This window comes from Pempheris klunzingeri, chromosome 10 (assembly GCF_042242105.1).
Source record: "Pempheris klunzingeri isolate RE-2024b chromosome 10, fPemKlu1.hap1, whole genome shotgun sequence".
Lineage (NCBI taxonomy): Eukaryota > Metazoa > Chordata > Actinopteri > Acropomatiformes > Pempheridae > Pempheris > Pempheris klunzingeri.
The window spans coordinates 2,524,020-2,546,077 of record NC_092021.1 but is presented as its reverse complement, the minus strand read 5'-3'; the positions used below and the strand labels follow the sequence as shown (position 1 = coordinate 2,546,077).

The window sequence follows — 22,058 nt, the reverse complement described above, 5'->3', positions numbered from 1 at the left end:
TTTAACATTGAAAAAACATGGTGTGGAATCTCTACTAAAAGACTTTCCAGCCATCATTCCATATTCATATTCATTTGACAGGGGAGATCAAGGTAAAACATTTGAGATCAAGGTAAAACCACGAGAGAACGCCGTGGGAAACAAGACTCCGGCCATGCTAGCAGCTAAATGCTAACATCAGCGTGCTAGCATGCTCACAGTGACGATGCTAACATGTTGGTGTTGAGCAGGGATCATTCCTACAATGTTCACCGTGTTAGTTTAGTAAGCTAGCTTGCTAACATCGGCTAATCATCGTCAACACAAAGTTCGGCTGTGGTTTCCTGTCAATTGTACGCCGGCAGCTTAACGAGGACTTAAAGGGTTCACCTGAACGACCAGAGGGAAAAATAGACAAACGGCAGCATTTCTGTTTTTTCCATTTCGTTTATTGTGTTGGTCTGTTTATATCTTTAAAGAGATTATATACACAAATTAGTACAAGAAGAGTTATCCAAAAAAATTACACATTCAAAAAAAAAAGACAGACAACCCTTGAGAAAAAGATTTTAACGTAAGTGTGTGTCGTTTGTGAACTCTGCTGTGAATTTTTTCCATTTCATTATTTAATACTTGAACCAAGTTATCTTTAAAGCTAAACGAGAGCGGCACACGTCCACACTCTTATTCTAAGATCGTTTTCCAGTTAAGAAAGAACAGGTGCAGTGTATTAATAGCTACAGCAGACAAAATACAAAAAACAAAAGTCTCCCTGGACTGATCCCGTGGTACAAAAGTTGCCCTTTCTCTTGAAATCTTAAATGTTGCACTGAAAGAAAGTTAATTTACTCATCTACTCAACTACATGTTCATGCTGTAATTGCAGTTATTTTGATTAAAATAATTTAATATTTTATACTCAGCTGACTTTTAGCTAGTTATGTTCTGATAAGATAACAATTCCAAGAAGATCCCCGTACAGAAAAATGGAAAAATACACAACTCTTCACCTTTGTTTTAACAATCAATGAATATTTAGCAAACAGCTTCACATTTCACTCCTCTCACTCGCTCAAACTACCTGAAGTAAAAGACAGAAAAAAAAGAGACAGGTGAGGATCAAAAACACAGATCTCACTGCACGCCAGTGACTTTAAGAGCAGGTGAGAGGTGATGGAGTCTCTTAAGCCTCACAGATCAGAGTTTCCACCACAAACTTGTGCCCAAAGTGACGAATCTTGTGGCAGTTCAGAGCTTCACGCTTCTGCATACCTGTAAGAGGACCAGAGGAGGCCATGAGTTAGCTTCCTGTGAGGCTTTGGGGGCCATACAGATGAAACAAAGGACAGATGTTACCTGATACCTGACAACTCTGGTTTTCTTTCTTTCCAAGGACTATAATTGACAGCATAAACAAACTTGTAACAATTCTATGATGAAAAAGCTCAATTGTATTTTCATAAACATTGACTATTAAATAACGTTCCAGTGTGTCCAGATCTGCACCAGGTTGGACAACCTTCACTCACTGTCACTTAAAACATCAAACACTCCAGGCCGGGTTTATTTTGTCCTCACAGGTTTGACATACACATTCACACGTCTAAACGGGGCTACGTTTAGATTTCACAAATAGGCAGAAACACAAATAAATCATCATTACTGGAAGGGGAAACTTGAAAGACTGATGGTTGTGTTTCTAGGAGCTCCTTTGCACTGTGTTCATCTTTATCTTTAAATCTAACTTCACTGTGACAACCAAGTGGACCTATGGTTTGGCACATGATGCGCGGCTTCATACACCCTGAGTTCTGAATTGCTAGGAGAAGCATGACATCACTGATGACATCACTGCCATGGTACGCAATGTGTGGGCGTTTGTCTTTTTCCACATGAACCTCACCATCATGTTCAAGTGTGGCTGTGACATGAATCGATCATATCTGAGACAGATATGATCAGGCAGGTCACGGAACACCAGCCAGCTGATCGGTACATCCCTTCTACGAACTAAGCTGAAGTGCCAAACCCGTAAGTCAAAAAAGTTTCGAACTGGAGTGTCTGCTGAGCTCTCCTTACCCAGAATCCTGTCTCTGCGCTGCAGCTTGTAGGTCTCTTTGCCGCGGCAGAGGTTGTAGATAAAGTAGCCGAGCTGGTCAACATGCTGCAGGCGCTCGGTCACAATCATCTCCTCATGGACAAGGTAAGACTGAGGCAGATAGGTGCCAGCCTGCGCAAGGAGGAACCCAAAAAGGTCACACAACAAATCTTAATAATTCATAGAAGAGACACTGGCCTCCTTCAGACTCCTCAGGGCCAAGTGCTACACATTCTAAAAGGACTTTTTAGTATGAGCAATAAAAAACTACTGCTCAGTTACTGTGAACCTTTTGTGTATGTTTCTAAACCTAATGTCTTTTTTATCTGCTTTATTGACAGATGAGCTGTTGGTTTTATACTACGGGACAATGAAGACTGAACTGATTCTATAGCTTTATTTCTTAAAAACTCATTTACTTCACAACATTCATCTTGTTTTCTTCTTCCCACTCTTAAAAAGGAATAATTAACCAGTTTGGGAAACGCAGGTATTTGCTTTGTTCCTGTGAGACAAATTCTAATCTTCAACTTTAGTTTTAACCCTTTGAACTCTGCAACAGAAATGAGCCCCCCCCCACTGCCTACATTGGTGTTTCTGCTTATTGTGATTTTGTTTCTTTGATGCTTCATATCCCTTAAATCTGTACAACCTCATTAAAAGGTTATGCAAGTCAGTAAACCACAATCAAAACATTGGGCATTGAAAAAATGCTAAATCAAATCTAAATAAACACACAAACATACTGAGCCAAAACTATTCTGAATGACGAAATATGAACAAAATATCTGAACACCCCAGAAGCTCCTCTGGTTCAATTGCACATTGTTGCCACGTTTTGCTGCCTGCATTGCCCTCATAGCGTTAATATCTCTGTGGGAAACCTAATGATCGAAAAAGACTAAATGAACTGTCAGAGCTGCTGGTGTTTGTGATCAGAGGATCTTAAAAGGTCAAACATCAGTCTAACATCAGTGTAACATCAGTCTAACATCAGTCTAACATCAGTCTAACATCAGTGTAACATCAGTGTAACATCAGTGTAACATCAGTCTAACATCAGTCTAACATCAGTCTAACATCAGTCTAACATCAGTCTAACATCAGTCTAACATCAGTGTAACATCAGTCTAACATCAGTGTAACATCAGTCTAACATCAGTCTAACATCAGTCTAACATCAGTCTAACATCAGTCTAACCCGTGCGGAGAAGTCGCCTGTTACCTTGACATTGATGAGCAGCTCCAGAAAGTCTCTGGGGGGCATGACGATGGAGGTGTTGAGTGGGATGACGTAGCACTTGTTCAGACTCAGATCCAGGTAGGCTGTCAGCCTCTGAGAGAAAAGAGAAACGTTTACACACCAAGAAAACCAGTGCTTACAAATCTGTACTTTTTAAATAATAGAATAGAATAGAAATACTTCATTTGGAAGTTTTCTCCTAATTCCCCATCCATTATCCATTATCTACATTGCTTACCCGTCAGGGTTGCGGGGGAGCAGGGTTGCAGGGTTTTGGGTGAGAGGCGGGGTACACCCTGGACTGGTCGCCAGCCAACCACAGGGCCGACACACAGAGACAGACAACCACTCACTCTCACTCTCACACCTACAGGCAATTTACCAATTCGCCAATTACCCTGCATGTCTTTGGACTGTGGGAGGAAGCCGGACTACCCGGACAAAACCCACACTAGCACGGGGAGAACATGCAAACTCCACATTCAACCCTGGATTTGAACCTGGAACCTTCTTGCTGAACCTTCAGCAGTGCTAACCACTGCCCATGCCTCCCAGTGAATGAAACCCAACACTTCCTCCATGTTTACATGGTCTCTTCACACATTCATGACACATTCATGACACATTCATTGTTCTGTACATATCTATGCCAATCAATTCCATTACTTTCACTCACTTTTCCTGATAAAACCATGAATCAACAACACTTCCAGCATATTTTTCACATTAAAGTCTTACATCCTGGTCATTATTGGTGGACTTTTAATGTGAAAAATATGCAGCGTTTTAAATTCCGGTGTCTCCATACAGATCCTTCAATCGACTTTTCATAGGATATTGTATATACATTACGGGTCTACTGATAATCGATTAGTCAATCGACACAATCAAACAGAAAACAGCAGAGGATCTGTGATGACAGCCTGAGGGCAGAACCATGTCATCTCTATCTGAGGCGTCTCACCCGCTGGAAGTCGTGGACGATATCTGCTGGGTCTCCATCGTCAAACTCGGGCACGGGGACGTTGATGAGCTCCACCTGCTCCGCCTCCAACACCCGGATTGTCTCCTCCAGTTGCCGCAGGTGGAACTGGTTTGGCAGCTCCACCTCCACCTACAAACCAGTTTAGCCAGTTAACTATGCCGGAACTCCAAATCCAAATCAATTTGGATCCAAATGTCCTGTTGCTGCAGATGAAAACTAGCGGGCTTTTATTGTGAAGCAGCCACAGGAAGCACAATGTGTATATAACTGAGGTTAGCGGTCTGAAATCAGATGGCGGTTGTTATTATTATTGACTGTCTTTCATTAAAACAACCTGAGTTTGTTTGGCTGCACTGTAAACATATAAATCACCATTGGATTTCTGCTCAAGCACTGACTGCTGTAGTATTAAAGCTCTGCTGTCAAATAATACTCAACGTGGCTTAAAAGGATCACATCAGAGGATCAATTAAATACCACAGCTAAGCATGCTGCTGTGCACTTGGTTTTTTCTACTGTTTCAGGTAGCCATTGATTTTTGATATAAAAACTCAAACTGAAACTCACTTGACTTCTTCTATATTCTTTATAGGGCTGCAATTAACATTTATCTTTATTACTGATGAATCTACCTATTCGTTTCATTTGGTCTATAAGACATTAGAAATGAGTAAAAATGCCTTCTAAGGTGTCTACGGGTGTTTTATTTTGCCTGACCATTTTTCCTTTAAGATGACTTAAATTGACCACCAAAGAAAAGTAAACAAGATTTGAAGAACTGTGGGTGTAAACAGATTTAAATGTCAATCACTCTGTCGGTAACTCAACATCAATCAACCGGTGACTCGGTATGTCATGATTAGTGAAGAAACACTAAATAAACGTGCTGAACAGTGATGAGCGTGCAGTGCTGTGATGTACATCATACCTCCTCCTCCTCCGGGATCATGTAGTCCTCCTCACGGTATTTCACTCCACATACAAACACCTGACCCTCCTGCAGGGACAAGGGATGGACAAAAAAAACATGAGCTTGATCAAATGAGAAATAAGGAGGGTAAAACAAGATAATAAAAAAAGCTAGTAAGAGACTTGAATGTACGGTCAGAGGAGTGAAAGCAAAAGGTGACAGGAGGCACGAGAAAAGGCACCTTAATGAATTCCTCAATGAATTGAGACTGAGGTTAGAAACTGCGGTGACTGGTGCCTGCTTTCTTTGTTGATGAACAAAATGTGATCAGGTTCTTCCAGTGTAGCAAAGTCAGGAAAGGTCTGGGGCCAGAATGTAACCAAAAACCAAGAGGTGTCCTTTAATTTTAGAATAAAACCACTGGCTCCTGTACATACCACCATCAGGGGTCAGGTACTGGACGATGTCAACACACACAAGTATTTGGGAACTGTCATTGGCAGCAAACTGTGTTTTGATGCGAATACAGACGTCTAATAGATGAGGGGTCAACAATGGGAGGCCTGTCGATATTGATGAGACACTGATGACCATGTTTTACAAATCTTTTACTCAGTCAGCAAGATGTTTTACTATGATTTGTTGGTTTGGAAATCTAAATGCACTGCAGCAAAGTTCAAGGAATCAGACGGGCCAGTCTGCCCGATTTATTTTAAAAGTGAAGCCCTGCAGAAAGCCCATGCCGTCCTTCTCGATGTTGACCATACACTACACCCACAGTCCCACACTCTCCTCTCAGGTCCAGGCCAGGGGCGTCGAGGATTAAAGCATGTGGATGACAGATTGGAGTCACACAATGTCACTTTCACTGATTGAAAATGAAATGTGGGTCAAGCTGCAACACTACGCCTCCACTAGAATCAATAAAACTGGCACCACCAGTCTTGAGAACAGCGTATAACGGTGCGCGTTCACAACACAGGTCCGCTCTACAAATGCAAGGCCAATCTTCTATGTAATACCAGTGTCATCATCAATTCTGCTAATCGGTTCAATTCTTTATTGATTCACTTTGTTGGTTTTCTCTGTGAGGAAAAACGATAGGCACACACGGGTGTTTAGCACCAAGGCAACTGTTCTATTATCTCTTAAGTCTGAACACGGTGCCTGTTTGTCATCATCTAAAATGGACAATATGACAGAGTAACTGTGTAGACATGCAGCTTGGTTGGGAAGCAGTAGCTCTTGTGCGTAGTGCCAAATACATGGCAGTCCTGGAGTTTAAGTCCGTGTTGTGTAAAAAGGCGTCTCAGTATCCTACTGGTGTTTCTACTGTCAGCCTTTTCTGCTCAGCCTACCCTACTTTGGCACTCACTAAAATGTTATCTACGTGCCAGCGAGCACAAGTTCCTGTTTCTCAGAACATGGCGTTTCAACTTTTCCGTTTAGAAATGTGAACAAACTGCAGGTGATGCAAAAGTATTATTTCGTATTTAGGTGTGTGTGCATCTCTTGATGAATTCAGAGGGGCAGGACTGCTGCCAGTGCAGCTCAGAGTAGAACAACAGAAGCTGCTGCATGTACAATGTTTTCAATGGGTATGCTTCTCAATATTTGTGCTTTCAGATGACAATTATCCATCCTCAGTATAACTATAACACCAAGGCCAGTATGGGCCTTGTATGAATAATGTAGACAGAAATGTCTGTTCTTTTACACTGGTGCCATGTTGTGGAACAGCCCTCTGCTACATACAGGTCTTTAACTATGAGAGAACCTTATAGAAGTCAGGTTAGGACTTTTCTATGGAACAGGGTTAACAGATTTATAATGAAAGTTGCACTTACATTGTTATCTTACCTGTCTTTGTGCCTTTGTGACGTGGAAGTTTTTAATCATGCTGATGTGTTTTTGGATGTGTTTTTTTTTAGTTGGTATGATTAAATGTTGTATGCTTCTTTGAGTTTTCACTCCACTTTAACATCTTTAGGCCGATGTTGAAAATATGTGTTTTCACTTTAAAATAATTTTTGGGATTATTGTTTCCATATCTGATAATCCATTTAGAAAATTAAGAGTCAACCAGCCAACCTAATTTACTATTGCTGCAGCTCCCAGCCAGATAACGGGAGCTCTACATTATTCTTGACAGGCTGCCGCATTCATTCTTAACAAACTGTTTATTTACTGCTAATCTTTTCCACTGCTGTGCTGCATTCATTTTCTCTTTCTCTACAGCTGGCTTTTTAAATTCTTAAAAACTTTGCTGAAATGTGTAACTGAATATGTTTTGGATTGTCTCCTAATCGAGACAATGCACAATATAGGGAGCTGTACAACCTTAAATAACCGGAAATATTCAGGCTGTGACTTGTCCTGCTTTACTGTTTCCATCTAGACCATTTCATATCTGAATATCATTCAGTTTACCTCTCTGTTGTTGGAAGCACCTTCCCACCCTTGTTGCGTCTGTCTGCTCACCTCCTGCGTGTAGTAGCGGTACAGGTAGGCTCCTCCAACCACCACTCCAGACAGCATGAGGGCGAGACCCAGGCACATGCACCAGCACCAGGCCCGAGACTGCCGAGGTACCGGCAGAGCTAACTCTGCATCCTGTGGGAGAGAGACAAAGAAGAGAGCCAATCAGACAGGGTGAAGTTTCCACCATATTCATTCATTCCAGGATCACAAAGGCTGTTATTCAACCACGTGATTCACATTAAAAGGAGAACTTTAGTATTTTTAAACCAAAGCCTTCTTTGTACATATTTTGGTATCTAGATGACTAGATGGTGCAAAGTTTTGGAAATGGTCCAGGAAATCACCTCAGCTGGCAGCAATGAAACTGGTTGCATTGGCTGCAATATAATCCTTTGAGACAACTGCTCCCATCAAAGTACATCCATTGAAGTGCTCGTTTTTGCCACTGACAGACTGAGATTGCTATTCTAAGTATATATATGTATTATATACATATATATAATAATATATATGTATATATTAGATTTTCAGGGTCAACTGTTTTCATGCAATGTGATCTAATACAGTCTGGTGTGAACATGCACTGACATACTTTATCTGAACAGCTGTGTCATATGCAAAAGTGATGAATGCATTCGTCTTCCTCAATGGCTATCTTTCAATAATAACTAAAATAATGCAACAGGCTTTTACAGCAGTTTTTAATTTCTTCAGCGTTATTAGGTCTTTATTTCTTATTTTCCTAACATCTAGGCATCAAATCTTTTTCCCCCGTTCTTTAGGAGTTTGTATCAGAATTGAATTCTCTGCTGAGGTCCATTTCAGCTTGGGAGCCACAAATTCAAGTCAAGACGGAGGGCATGCACAGAAAGGATGACACGGTTTGAGTTGTTTCTATGGAGCATTTTCATTCTGTTAGGACTTTAAAATGGATTACTTCTGTTAGCATGTCAGCGCCCAAGGCTCCACTGGGCCTCAGCACAGCCTTACAGAGCTGCTGCATGACTGTTGACTCTTACTGCTGTAACGGGTGCAAAGATGTATGTGTGAGTACTGGTTGATAAGAATGGAAACATATCAGATGGTGGTTTTAATTTAAAAGACCTATAAATAGATAAAATAAATAGAAAAAATATAAATAGAATTGCTGTGTTGCACTTGCACCTAAACAAGCTCTTAGAGAAACTTGAACTGAGCAGAGTGGAAAGACGGATTGTGGGTAAATATTCAAGCGCACAGAGGAAATGAGGTTTATCAGCGGACAAACATCAGCAGGTAGACTTTGGCCCCATGGATCAAGGCCTGACGTCTTTCAGAGCGAGGCCAGACCCCTGCCTTCATCTCCTCTTTTCTCAGACATGAAGATAAACAGCTAGGAGTCACTGACACAAAGCTCTGCTGCTCTTTTGCTGGTTTCCTCCAACCATCATCCCATCTTTTTAACTGATATACAGCATGAAAACAAAATCTGTGGCTTCACTTCCAGACACGCTGAAAAAAATGACAAAAAATGAAAAATATTTTTTATAGTTTCCAGCTTTTCATCTATGAAGATGCTGCTCATGTCTGTCATATAGCAAATGACATATGTCTCAGTTTTGGACTGTCAAGAGCACAAAGTGTCATCCCTCTCCCACCTCTGATGAGCTTCTTCTCCAGAGAAACCATCCAATGGGCCAAACTACAACCAAAACACGATTTTTCAGAAACAAAGTTGAAATAAATAAAACTAGTGGCCACAACATCATTATTGTGGTATATTCTGGTATCTAAAATATCAGAAAATAACTGGCATAATCAGATTGATTCATTTGCCCATAGATCCTCTATACTATTACGATCACACAGGACAAAGAAAAAAAAGGTTCTCCTTACAGAAGCTGGAACTGGGGAACGTTTGGCATCTTCAAATGAAAAATAAATGATTACCAGAATCGTTACAGATTATGACTCTCAATCTACTAATTGATTAACTGTTGCAACTGTAAACCATAACAGAAAGCTACAGGACTGTAACATTAACCAGGGGGCTTCCTTGCTTCTATGAGGAAATCATTCAGCGGCTCCACCACTTGCTTAGTCAATATATTTCCAGACCTGTGGAGTCTAATTTCTGACATCATGTTGACATTTAATTGTTTTTGGATTCCCACAATTCCACACTTCATCACACAAGGACATGAACACTTCCTCCTCTTGTTCCCATGTAGACAAACTAGCCGCACAAAGCAGGAGCAGTCGGCAGGAAACCCCATACTGAAAATGGCCGCCCTCAATCAGTGACATCAGTTCTGTTTTGATCAAACATTCTTCTACATTAAAACTGGTGTCTCATGAACCCTTTCTGTTCCTCTGTAAGTTGAGGGAACCTCTTCATAAACATTGTATGATGCCATTTACTTGGACGAGGAATAATACATTTAAGATTAGATGAGATAGACTTTATTGATCCCAAACCGGGGAAATTCACTTGTTACAAGTACAGAAGAGACAGAAAAGGTGGAGAAGAAACAGTGATAATTATGTTTTTTATGGTCGTCTTTCTATCCCTAGTGATGTGTGGATATTCGGTTACAATCGTCACAAATAGCGGCCCATTTGACCGACAGTCCAGCTCCAGTTTAACATTCACGTGACTTTTCTGTTTGAAAAGCGATACCATCTGGGAGAATGCTTTTCAGCTTGTCCTGTGCTGTTACAACTTGATAAATGTGAGGCATGAGTCCCAGTCCAATGTTGTGTAACGTTTAAAAAAAGGAACTAAGAAACAGCAGTTGGAGACTAAAATATGAAAAAAGGAAGTACGGGTAACGGCTTAAAAGAGGAAAGTGAAGTGAGGCTGAGAGAGTGGCAAACGCTGGTGGTGTTGGATGCAGTGTGTTTGACAGGCCGACCGGCTGACACTAAAGAGACACTAAAAGGGAACATTTCCTGAGGCCTCTCTCCATCAGCTGTAAAGCTCAGGTCACCTCTGCTGAGCGGAGGTTTGTGTGAATCACTCAAAACATCTCTTGACTTCCAAGGAAGAAAAGAGGAACTGAAGTCAAAACAGCATAGAAAGCAGAAGAAGATCTTCAGCAGCCAGCTGACAGATGAGAATATTAAACAGATCAGTTTAGGTCAGAGACTTTCTGGCCCTGAATTCAGCCTGTCAGGCAGGTGGTATTCCTCCAGCAGTAAACCCATCAGCCTTTGACTTTACTTATTTACAATTAGATAGAACTTATAATATTAACTGGAAATATCAATGCACAGAATACAAATGTGCAAAAAAAGTGACTTTACCTCGCAAAGGTTGTTTGCGTCATGGAGTGACTTTGGTGTTTTAAAGGCTTAATTTGGATCCAACAGAATACCTGTGTAACAGAGAAACACAAACACGCTAACCGTTGAAGCTCTGGTAGACCAGCCCATTGTCCTCAAGGGAAAATGACTGATTTTGTCAGTGGAGTTTGGTGAGAGCCATTTAATGCCTGTTTATGGTTAAACAAAAAGGACCTTACAGGTCTAGGGGTACTTTCAGTACTTTGATTGGCCACAGTTGCTCCACAGCAGCTGGCTGAGGCAATCTTTAAATTAGTTTACTGACTGGTCAACAGGTCAAGCTGAGAGTGAAATGCTCTGCTGCGCTTATAGACTGTAAATGCTGAATTCAAACATGTAAGTTTGAATATATCATTTGTTTCCACGGTTAATCTAATGTTTGAAGAAAGTGTCTCAGACACAAGTGCCATGATCATCCTGTTTCACAACAGTCTTTAAGCTTCACCAACAAGACCGAACAGGCCTTCAGACGAACATTTCACAACTTCACACACAAACACGGCCCCATTAACACACTCGTATGTCAGCAGTAAAGTATGCTGACACAACAGGAACAATATGTACAGTGAGGAATACAAACACACTCAGGGAACAAGAAGATTTTCATGATTACTTCATCAAATTAGTGATTAAAAGAATAAATAAATACATATCCAGCGCCCAAGTAAACACTTTGATTTTATGAGGAATAAAATCATTTTCTTTTATAAACATTTTGACAATTCTGAGCTACCACAGACCTTCTAAATTAAGTCAAACATTGAACACTGCAGATTAACACTGATTTTAATTAGCGATTGATTTCCCAATTATGTTCCTCAATTAATCGATTAAAAAGCCCAGTGTCACTTTTTCTTATTGCCCATTTCATCCAACCAAGGGTCCAAAAAACAAAGACAAAAGGTTCCTTTTCATATATGACAACGAAAAGCAGTTTTAAAACTGAAATGGTTGTTGACTGCAGATATGTGAGGTTTACCAAAAGCAGAAACGACTAATTATGCAGCCTCCTGCAAACGTCTTATATATTACATATAAACTGAATCTCAATAAACTGGTGTCCTGCTTTGACCCACCGCTCCTTCAGTTCCCAGACCACCTCCGCAGATGCTTCATCTCTACTTTCATGTCTGCTGTTGCTACTTTCGGTCTTATTTCGAAAGCTTCTTGTTGTTGTTGTTGGGAGCGGAAACCCCCCCGTCAGCCTAGTGTGCTGCAGTGAGGACGGGGGCTACCGGTTCTCTGCTGGAGATCTGTGCTGCATTCGCATCACACCGTCACACTACAGCAGGCATCAATGGCTGGCTTTGTGTGTGTGTGGTTCTTTGAGATGAAGCGACCAGCCACCACATTAAGGCAGCCACAACAAACAAGTGCTTTCCAGTTAATTAAGCTTTCATGGACTCTCATATAGTTTGAAGGCTTCCTTCAGCTGTGTGTGTGTGTGTGTGTGTCTGTCTGGTTCAACGTCTTTGTCTAAGTGGAGTGCATCAAATCAAACTCCCAGAAACACTTGCTCATATATGCTCTCATATATGATATCAATATTCTGAAATATTCTCCAACCTCTCCTCCAAATATGGTCACTTCTTTTTCCAAAATAACCAAGGTGGAAAAATAGCTGTCAACACACCAGTGAGTGGCGTCTAAGTGGCCACAACCACTTCTTTTATACAGCCTATGTCTTCTCCAACTATCCATGATTCGCTTTTTTTGGGCTAAGACATAAAAACAGCCCAAAACCTAAAGACATTCAGTTAAATTATAGAAAACCTGCTTGAAAAATAACTTCAATGATTGAATTTAATTGTTGCCAATTCATTTTTAGTTGACTAATCATTAATTACATAATTTTAGGAGAATCACATGACAATATATTACGTTCTATTATGTCCATTGCCTTGAAACATTTAAAAATGTATCTGATGTCAACATTTAGTTTATAATGGTGTTCTGCTTTCATTGTTTTGAGAGGTTTGCTGTGAGACCTGATCTCCGTGCAGTTATACACTTATTCTGTGCTTCCCCCGATCCTAAACATGGTTCAGCCCACAGTGTCCTGAGCGTCCCTCCACCTGAGAGGAGTTTGTGTTTGTGTCTCTGTGGAGACACTTGAGTATCAGTGTCCAGGACACAGGTTTAGTTTCAGTGTGAAACTCCATCCTCTGCTCTGAACTACATACAGCAGCCACTTCTGGTTAATGGTTACCCAACACTGGAGCACCACAGAGACCCTGTTTAGTTTAGTTACCATTACTTTACACTCACCATCACACTAATTCGCTTTGTGTCTCTACGAGGTCTCTTGGACCTACAAAGCTTGACCGAACATTTCCATGAACATGGGTGAAGCCACACTAGTGCATTGGAGTCTGTGTGTTATCCAGATCTCTGCAACAAGTACAGCAACATCATCAGTGTGCTAGAAATACAGACACATCCACAGTTATCAAATCAGAATCAGAATCATTTTAATCAAAGTCCATGAATAAAAAAAGATCAACTCATTAATTAAGAATAAAATGTAAACTAAATCTAAAGTGAAACTAGAATCCACAGCTAACTAAAATATGTTGCCTCTTTCTTCATCATTATGTCTGCTTGACCAAATATTTCAAATGATCAATGCATTGTGTAGAAATTCTCACATTTTTTATGAGCTACCACTAAAGCTGCAGGAGTTTTATCAATTAAAAGTGAAACAACTCAGGGAAAGGTATTAGAAAAGAAACTGTTAATAACTAAATTGAAACCAAATTCAGGATAAAACTAAGCCCTGAAACGCTGCAGAAAGTTAATGTGAAGCAAAAGAAAACTTGAGCTAGAACTAACAATTACTTTTATTATCAATTAATCTGATAATTCATTTCTGACTCATTTGACAAGCTTTTTCACCGACTATCATATATGACAAAAAGCAAAAAAGCCTCACATTCAAGAAGTTAATTTTCTTTCGAAAACCTAATGAATACTTCGACTAATCATTGCAGCTTTAGAAAGGAAGCACACATAGTATATGTAGCTATAAATCCTGTTCTCTGCATCATGTCATGGGGGGGGGGGTGTTGGCCTAGCTGCTGTGTGGGCGGGGGCACGGTGGGTGGAGGTGGTCTTTCTGCCTGGCTGGTTAATCTTCCTTCGTCTTGAGTTTTAGCTGCCGGCGCCCTGTAGGAGACTGCTAAACCTCTCTGCTCGAGTCTCTATCTGACTGATTAAACCATAATCCTCTTCAAATAGTCGGCAGACCTCAGACAACAATCAGAGGACGCACAGGCGGAGGGCAGCAGGAGTCTGCGAGGGGCCAAGGACAAGATTTAATCCCATAATATAGGTATGCAGGCAGATACATCAGTATCTGAAACGGTCATTACCGTCAAATCACTTTTCCTCAAGTCAGAGAGTAAAAAACACCGGCCAGCTTTATTCCTTAAAAGAATGCAACTGATGCTGTTTGATTGTGTTTTGGGGAGTTTGTACAGTCAGCAAACTGAAGTAAAGCTGTGCGATTTGCATACAGAAAGTTTCTGGCAGCATGCGATGGAAATAATTTACATTTATTTCCATCTTTGAATGAATCACCTGCTATCTGCTGCAAGAACCAGCTCAACCCTGGTAACACAAACAACAATATTAAAGGGTAATTTCGGTATTTTTAAATCTGGACTCTACTTTTTACATACTTTGGTGTTGGTCCAGTGGATCATTGCAGCCCTGAGATGTCACGGGAGTAAACTCATCAGGTGTGAGAAAGATGACAAAGAACCAGCATGGCAGGGCTGGAGGCATGCCTCCACAGGAACATTTGTTTTTAAAATACCAGCTTCCTTGATCACCAAGATGGCCAGGAGCTTGGCGAAGTGAAGTGACACGCCTGGGGGGTCCCAGCTCATTCTACAGAGAAGGAGCAGTTTATACCTCTACCCCACCGCAGAGCAAACCACTTCAGGACGTCTATTTCCCCCTACACCCATCGCTAGCTGCTGCTATGTTTTTCTAGGCGCTTCGTGTTTGAATTGCCAGCAGCGAGGACTTTTGTTTTGGATAACTGGGGAGCTGTGGCAAGTCACACAAATGCGATTTTCGCAAAGGTCTGCACCCTGTAATCATGTGCACCCAATCAGAGTACGTCCATTACGGGGTGGGCCCAATCAAAGCATGTGCATTAAAGTGCTTGTTTTTCCCACTGACAGGCTCAGCTTGCTATTCTTAGTGTCATAACAACATTATGGAAAGGTGAGACTAAAATTACTGTTGATTATGCATAAATGATCTGGTCCATAAAATGTCTAAAATAGCAAAAAAGCACAATTTCTCACAATCATAATTCTGCTGAAGCAAAAAATTGATATCTTTAAATCACTTGTTTTGTCCAACCAGTAGCAAAAATACAAAAAGAACTGATTTCATTAAGATAAAGAAAAGCACATGGCTCAACATGGGACCAATCCACATAATGGGAAATGTTGTCGTTGCTTCAGGGTCTGAACAAGCTTTGCCTTCACTCCCCCCATATGTCTACATGAGATCTGCACAGAAAGACCCAAGTGAAGCTGCTGAAAAACTGTGCATTCATCCTTTCATCACGGCATCAAGGCGTTATGTCAACATGCATTTCTCTGTGTCCTAACTCAACCTTAATGCCCAAATGTGAGTGTAACATAGTAACACCTCTCTAAAATGAATAGAAATAAACTGGCATATTGGTGTGAAAGCACCAGTGGTATGGATTACTGTACTATGGACAACTTTCTAATTAGTTTCATAATGACGATTATTCTCTAAGATTAACTGCGATTAATTATTTGGTCTATGAAACATTAGATTCATTTCGTTTCGATGGACTTATCGATTAATCATCGAAACAACCTCCACCAGTCATGAAAACAAACATGTACTTTTGTCTGAATGGTCCAAAACCTAAAAATATTCAAAAACAAAAAGAGCAATCTACTTCCAAGCTTCCAAAAACAGGTGATGATTTAACACTCAGAAGCTTTTATGATCAAAGCCTAATAGGTTAAACAGTACTTTATGAGTTCATCATTTTGAGAAGAAGCACTAGACGTAAGCTCTTAACCCGCACGAGTAAAAACTCTGTTCAGCACTCACACCCCCACACCATCAGCCCGCAGACACCCAGAACAGAAGTTTCCTCCCTGCATCTGCATTCACAGCAGTCCATCTCAGACTATATCCAGCTCCGGCTCCTATAAAACCACGTTTACATTTATAGCTCAGCCGTCTCAGCACACACTCACACACTCCCACCATCAGTCTCAGTCGTCCAACAATCCTCTTTTTACTCAGCTGGCTTTACGACAGAACTCTAATTTTGATCATCAGTTAGTCGTCAAATAAAAATACCAAAGATTTCTTAAAGGGGAACTCGGTATTTTTACACCTGGGCTCTATTTTTATGTGTGCTTGTGTCTAGAAGACTAGACTTTGTGGTATTGAAGGTTAGTTCAAACTAATCCCTTTTGATACACAAACAGTGTGTTATTTTCATCACTGATTAATCTGCCATATTGTCTTGATCAACCAAAATATGGTGTATAAAATGGCAGAACTCTGTGGCAAATGTCCATTCCACTTTCAAAGAGACGTCTATAAATCTTGATTTATCCAAAACTATTCAAAACATAAAAGCAGCAAACTTCACAATTGATCGAGGAGTTTGTTTTCTTTTTTTTTGCTTAAAAACTGATGATTAGCTGGAAGTATCTGATCAAAGAACATTACCGACAAGGATTTGACTGAGGTTCAGTAAGAAGTCAACAAGTGCTGCTGTTCCACGCCCAGCCACAGCTGAAGTTCATGTGAGAACACAGTTGTGAAAACTGACCTTTAATGAGCTCCACCCACACCTCCCTTCATGTCCCGACACAGCCTGAACGACATTAACCTGCAGCACGCCGGGCGGGATTCACCGACTGCTGCTGCCTCAGCTGAGCCGCTGATGTGATCTTCTCTGCACGGAGCCGACAGCAGAGTGACGACGTGTTAATGTGCTGGAAGATCAGCTCAGGTGTTCCTCCACGCTAACCTTCAGCTGAGCCGTCTGGAGGTTATATTCAGCGTTTTCTCTAAGGGGTTCTGCACAGAAAAGGCCTGATGACTTCAGTCGGCAAAGATCACTGTAATAAATGTCTATTTTGTGCAGTGCTGAAATAAAAAGCTGACTGATAAATGTACTAGTCTATGACAGAAGATCAATCAACAGCAACAGTAACAATCATTTACTTTGCAGTGTAATTGGCGTTGTACCCCGGAAGAATATTTTAGTGATTTTAATGTACAAATGAAGCCTTTTGGGGCATTTTCAGATTACAATACGACGAGAAAACAGCATCATGTTTTCATAGACTTTGATTCTTTTAAACACAACATAACAGGCAAGATGGGCCACAGGATCAGTTGGCACACAGGTGGATCTAAATACACATCAAGTACCAAACGTACAAATATCATTACACAAAATGGCCCGTTTCAGAACAAAATAAATATATTCTATCCTTCATGGCTTTGGTTGTTGCCGAAACGCCATAATGGCCGTTTTACACAACAGCTGACTGACAATATTGCTTAGCATTTGTGCTATTGTCTTGACTCAGTCTGTCGCTGGGCAGCAGCTCTGACTCATTTTCCAGCTTCGGGTTCACTCATTTAAAGATTCAGTAACTCGCATGCACACACAGCCGTCTGGATGGCTTCAACAAAGGGCAGAGAAACACAACACATACATTAATCCACTGTATCATTACGTAGAAAATAGCTGATTAATGTTATAGTAATGCTCTGAATGTTGTATAGAGAATCTTTGCGGATATTTTGATTCTAACACTTTTGTAATTTTACTCCAGTAAGATTTCGAATGCAGGACTTTTACTTGTGATAGACTTGTGTTGTTACTTGTGAGTATTTCTTCAGTGTAGTATCACTACTTTTACTGAGGTAAAGGATCTGAGAGCTTATCCCACCTCTGCCAGAGTGCTGCATTTTTTATCTGGAGCTTTATGTTCAGCAGGAAGAATCCTGCACACACTGACATAGCTTTTTCAGGGCCGAGCTAAACTAAGTGTGTTGACATGATTAGCCTAAATGATTAGCTGGGTCTAGTTTTGTTGCTATAAATGTTTCAGCGTCGGGCTGAGGATTTAGCTGATTGGTTCAACTCCGTTTAACCAGTTAAAGACTGACACAAACAGACTGGAGAGGAATATGACCACTACAATCCAATAATCCAATAAAGACCACTAAAGCACCTGTATTTTCAAACATGGGCACTACTTTTCATATATTTTGGTGTCTACGTGACTGGCAGGTAGTTTTAGACCAACAGCCACAATGGCTGCAACATTTATCAAACAACCTCCACGAAATGTGAAATGTTTGGCCCTGACTGGTTCTGGCAACTTGATGGAAAGGATCCCTACGGAGGCAGACCTGTAAAATCCTTTTTGTTTAACCACAAACAGCCGTTATATCGCTCTCTTCAAAACCACCAGACTCCATTGACAAAAATAGTATTTTACCTCACAGAACAAGGAAGCTGCTGGTCTACAGCTGCCTCCATCAGTCAGTTTTTGTGTGTTACAGTGTGACTTTGAAAGGGTTATTTCAGATCTAGGTCACAGTCCCCTGTTCTTGCTCCTGACAAATACCCTCCACGTTCAAATGTGGAACGCACCAACCTCGATAATGATATCGGATATCGGGCCAATAGCTGGATCAGGGACATCAGGGAAAATCTCTTTAGCTCAGTTGCAGGTTTCTGTCTACTAGCACAGACTACGTCATGCACCTGCAGCAAACTAACGCTTCATGTTAGCTAACGCTAAGTTAACTTAGCACGAGCAGCCAGGAAGACATGGAGGGCTGCAAAACCAGCGCACCTACACTGGGCTGCCGGACAGAATCTCCTTTAAGCACAACTACACACGTGTTAAACTAAAGAACAAACAAAAACGGCACTGTACAAGAACACACATGACCTGACAAACAACAGCCTACAAAATGAAAGTCAAAGTCAGGCAGACAACCTGTTGCTGCATTTATAAACTTTCTCTTCTTGTAGAAGGTTTTTTTTTAAACCAAACTGCTGGTTACTACCATTTACTATTTCATTTACTAAATAGCTAGTCACTACATTTACATCTGTGTATCTATTTGTTGTATTGTGAATGGACAAAAAAAAAAAAAGGTCCCAGTCTCTTCCCACACCGCTTATTAATCAAACCACAGAATCAGATACTGGGCTCAAGACCAAAGCCCACGCAGCGAACTGAAAAAGTCTGATTCAGTCAGATTGGTGTATCCCAAATTGTAATAATAATAATAATAATAAGAAGAAACTAAAACTGAAACAAAAAAACCAACTGAACTAAAACTAAAGCGACAAGCACCCTGCCCCCTTCACTGTTTTGGGATTTCTCCAAGTACAGGAAAATCCCTCCCTACAGGACGGATAAATACAGAATCTGCCGTGTTTGCACTCGCTTCAATGGCCAGAAGGAAAACATTAAGCTCTGACTACGAAGATAAGAGTGAGACAGACTGAAACCTGCAGCGTCTGCAGCCACAGTAACCACACTGGAAAGGAGGCGCGTAGATGATCTTGATTAAAAACCCGTTTCTCGCTAATCTCACTCGTCTTGTGTCTCTAAAAGCATTGTTCTCTGCAGTGTCAGTAGTCTCGTCTGAAGCTTTTATTCTTCGTCTCCGCAATCATTTATTAGACTCTGAAGTGAAATGTGGCTGGTTCTCCCTGCAGCCTGCAAACACATCAAACTTCCTCTGAACGCCTGAAACCGAAACAACAGGGTGGGGACTTTTTACTAGACTTTACCCAGAGAGAGATCACGCCTCAGCCGTCAGCACTTTAATTCACTCTCTCAGCTCTGCTGACTCAATTATTGATCTCAATAGTCAATTTCAATCTGAAATGTGCTGAACGTTGACAATCAAAGCAGCCTTTTTGCTGACAAAACTGCATTTTATCCTTCTCGCAGTCGTCTCATTTCTAAGAAACCACAAACCTAAAGTTGTTCCTCATGTTTTGGGAGCTTTTCTGACGTTCCCCAGTTTTCCCAAAGCACCTCCGTGACCCCTCTGGACTCCTTAAAGCCAACAGGAAGCCTCCTTTCACCGGCTTTTCTGGCTCCTTTAAAGACCAAACTGCTGCTTAACACTTGGACTTTGCATTGTTTGAGGATCATTTCACGTCCCCGTCTGCTGGGTGAGGCACTTTTAACACGAGAAGGAACAAGACAGAACATGAGAGCAGGGTGAAGGTGGAAGACTGAGAGAAGGGACTCATTAGAACAGAACACGCTCCATCAGGAAACCATCAGCAAACACACAGAAGGAACAGTGCAAAACATGTTGGGAATCTACAGCCATATATTTATATTTATATCTATTTTTGCTATTTTTTCTTTTACTATTGCTTCTTTTCACTGTCCCTGTTCTATTGTTGCTGCTGTAACATGAGAATAAATAAAGAAAATAAAGAAAAGTCTAAGTCTAAGAATTCAGCCCCAGGTGGGATTTGACCTTGTGTAAATCAAACTAGATCTTTTTATTGCCAAAGTGAACTAAAACTGAGCTTAAAGGGATTCCTTTTAAAAAGAAAGACCCACAGTAACTATTCCAGATACTGATCTCTAAAACGCAGTAGGGATGTCAGTCTAACACAGAAACACTATGAAAAGGATATTTATTTAAAGAAATAAACAGGGAATGAGGAACACGAGCTGGACGGTGGGCAAACTCAGTCACTGCAACACAATTAGAAAAAAAACAACCCCTGAATAAACTGCAATTACTTTAAATTAAGTGAACAAGTTAGAGAAATAGTGAGGACGAAGTGAGAGTGGAGTCAGAATCGCCATTGTGTGATTAAATAAGCTGCGCCTTCCTGCTGGAAGCTAAGTTGTCGTTAGCTCAGTTAGCCATTTTCTACTCACTTTGTCCTCCTCGGGAATCAGAGTTTCGGCGTCTTTTTTCACATCTTTCTGTCCCAACGCCGAGTTAAAAGACACTTTAACCATCCTGGAAGCAACGCTGACAAACTGCGAGCGGGCGGAAACTACGACGAAGAGCTGCAAAAACACAACAAATGCGGAGAATTTGCTCCGAAGTAGAAAAAGTCTCACTTCCGTCCGGCAAAGTCTCTGATCTGTTGTTGTGATAGCGGAGGCGTGAAGCTGACGCAGGCCTGCGGCGCGACTTCCGGTTTGAATTCGCAATAAAAGCATAGCTGAACAGACCTGGCAACAATTCCTCTGAATCACAGTTAAAAGTAACTTTTAACAATACAATGACTTTTAGAGAAGAGATAGAACAGTATTCAAGCTTTAACCTCTAAAGACCTGGCGTACACATGTGTGGACATCACATTTTGGGTTATATTACCATAGTAGTTCATTCTGCTTAGCTGGGGCCGTATGGACATGTATGTGAGACTTTGAGACTTTGAGACTTTCTTTATTTGATCCCCCATAGGGGGACATTTTCTTGTTACAGCAGCAACAATATAAACAGAGAGAGTGAAAAAAACAGAGCAATAGAAAAGACAAAATAGCAAAAATAAATATAAATATAAATATAAATATAAATATATGGTTGTGATGAAATGAAATAAATATTTACACCATAGGATATTTACAGGAATGGAATGACATGGATGGTAGGCAGTATATTAACATCAGCCAGTGATGCTGGTGTTATAGAGTCTGATGGCTGATGGGAGAAATGACCTGCGGTAGCGTTCCTTCTTGCAGGGTGGGGGCCTCAGCCTGCTGCTGAAAGAGCTGCTGAGGGCCCCCACAGTCTCATGCAGGGGGTGAGAGGGGTTGTCCATGATGGACTTGAGTTTTGTTAGTGTCCTCCTCTCACCCACCTCCTCTATGGAGTCCAGGGAGCAGTCCAGGACAGAAGCACCCCCCTCCTGACCAGTCTGTTCAGTCTCTTTCTGTCCCTCTCCGTGCTCCCTCCTCCCCAGCAGACCACTGCATAGAGGACTGCAGACCCACCA

The 22,058-nt window shown here is 41.1% G+C and overlaps 1 protein-coding gene across 2 annotated transcripts; it reads right to left on the bottom strand.

Moving 5' to 3' along the window:
- Window positions 1-406: 406 nt before the first annotated feature.
- On the bottom strand, window positions 407-21,139 carry itm2bb (integral membrane protein 2Bb). 2 transcript variants are annotated; one of them, XM_070838536.1, is made up of 7 exons: window positions 20,989-21,139; window positions 7,646-7,828; window positions 5,234-5,302; window positions 4,285-4,434; window positions 3,303-3,413; window positions 2,059-2,209; window positions 407-1,251 (listed from the first exon to the last, which is right to left on the bottom strand). In XM_070838536.1, exons 1-7 carry the CDS (start codon window positions 21,070-21,072, stop codon window positions 1,163-1,165), a joined length of 837 nt encoding a protein of 278 aa, XP_070694637.1. In that variant the 5' UTR covers window positions 21,073-21,139; the 3' UTR covers window positions 407-1,162. The 2 variants fall into 2 exon arrangements, with proteins under 2 accessions (XP_070694637.1, XP_070694638.1); XM_070838537.1 differs by having other exon boundaries at window positions 7,697-7,828; window positions 20,989-21,138.
- Between the last annotated feature and the right edge of the window lie 919 nt (window positions 21,140-22,058).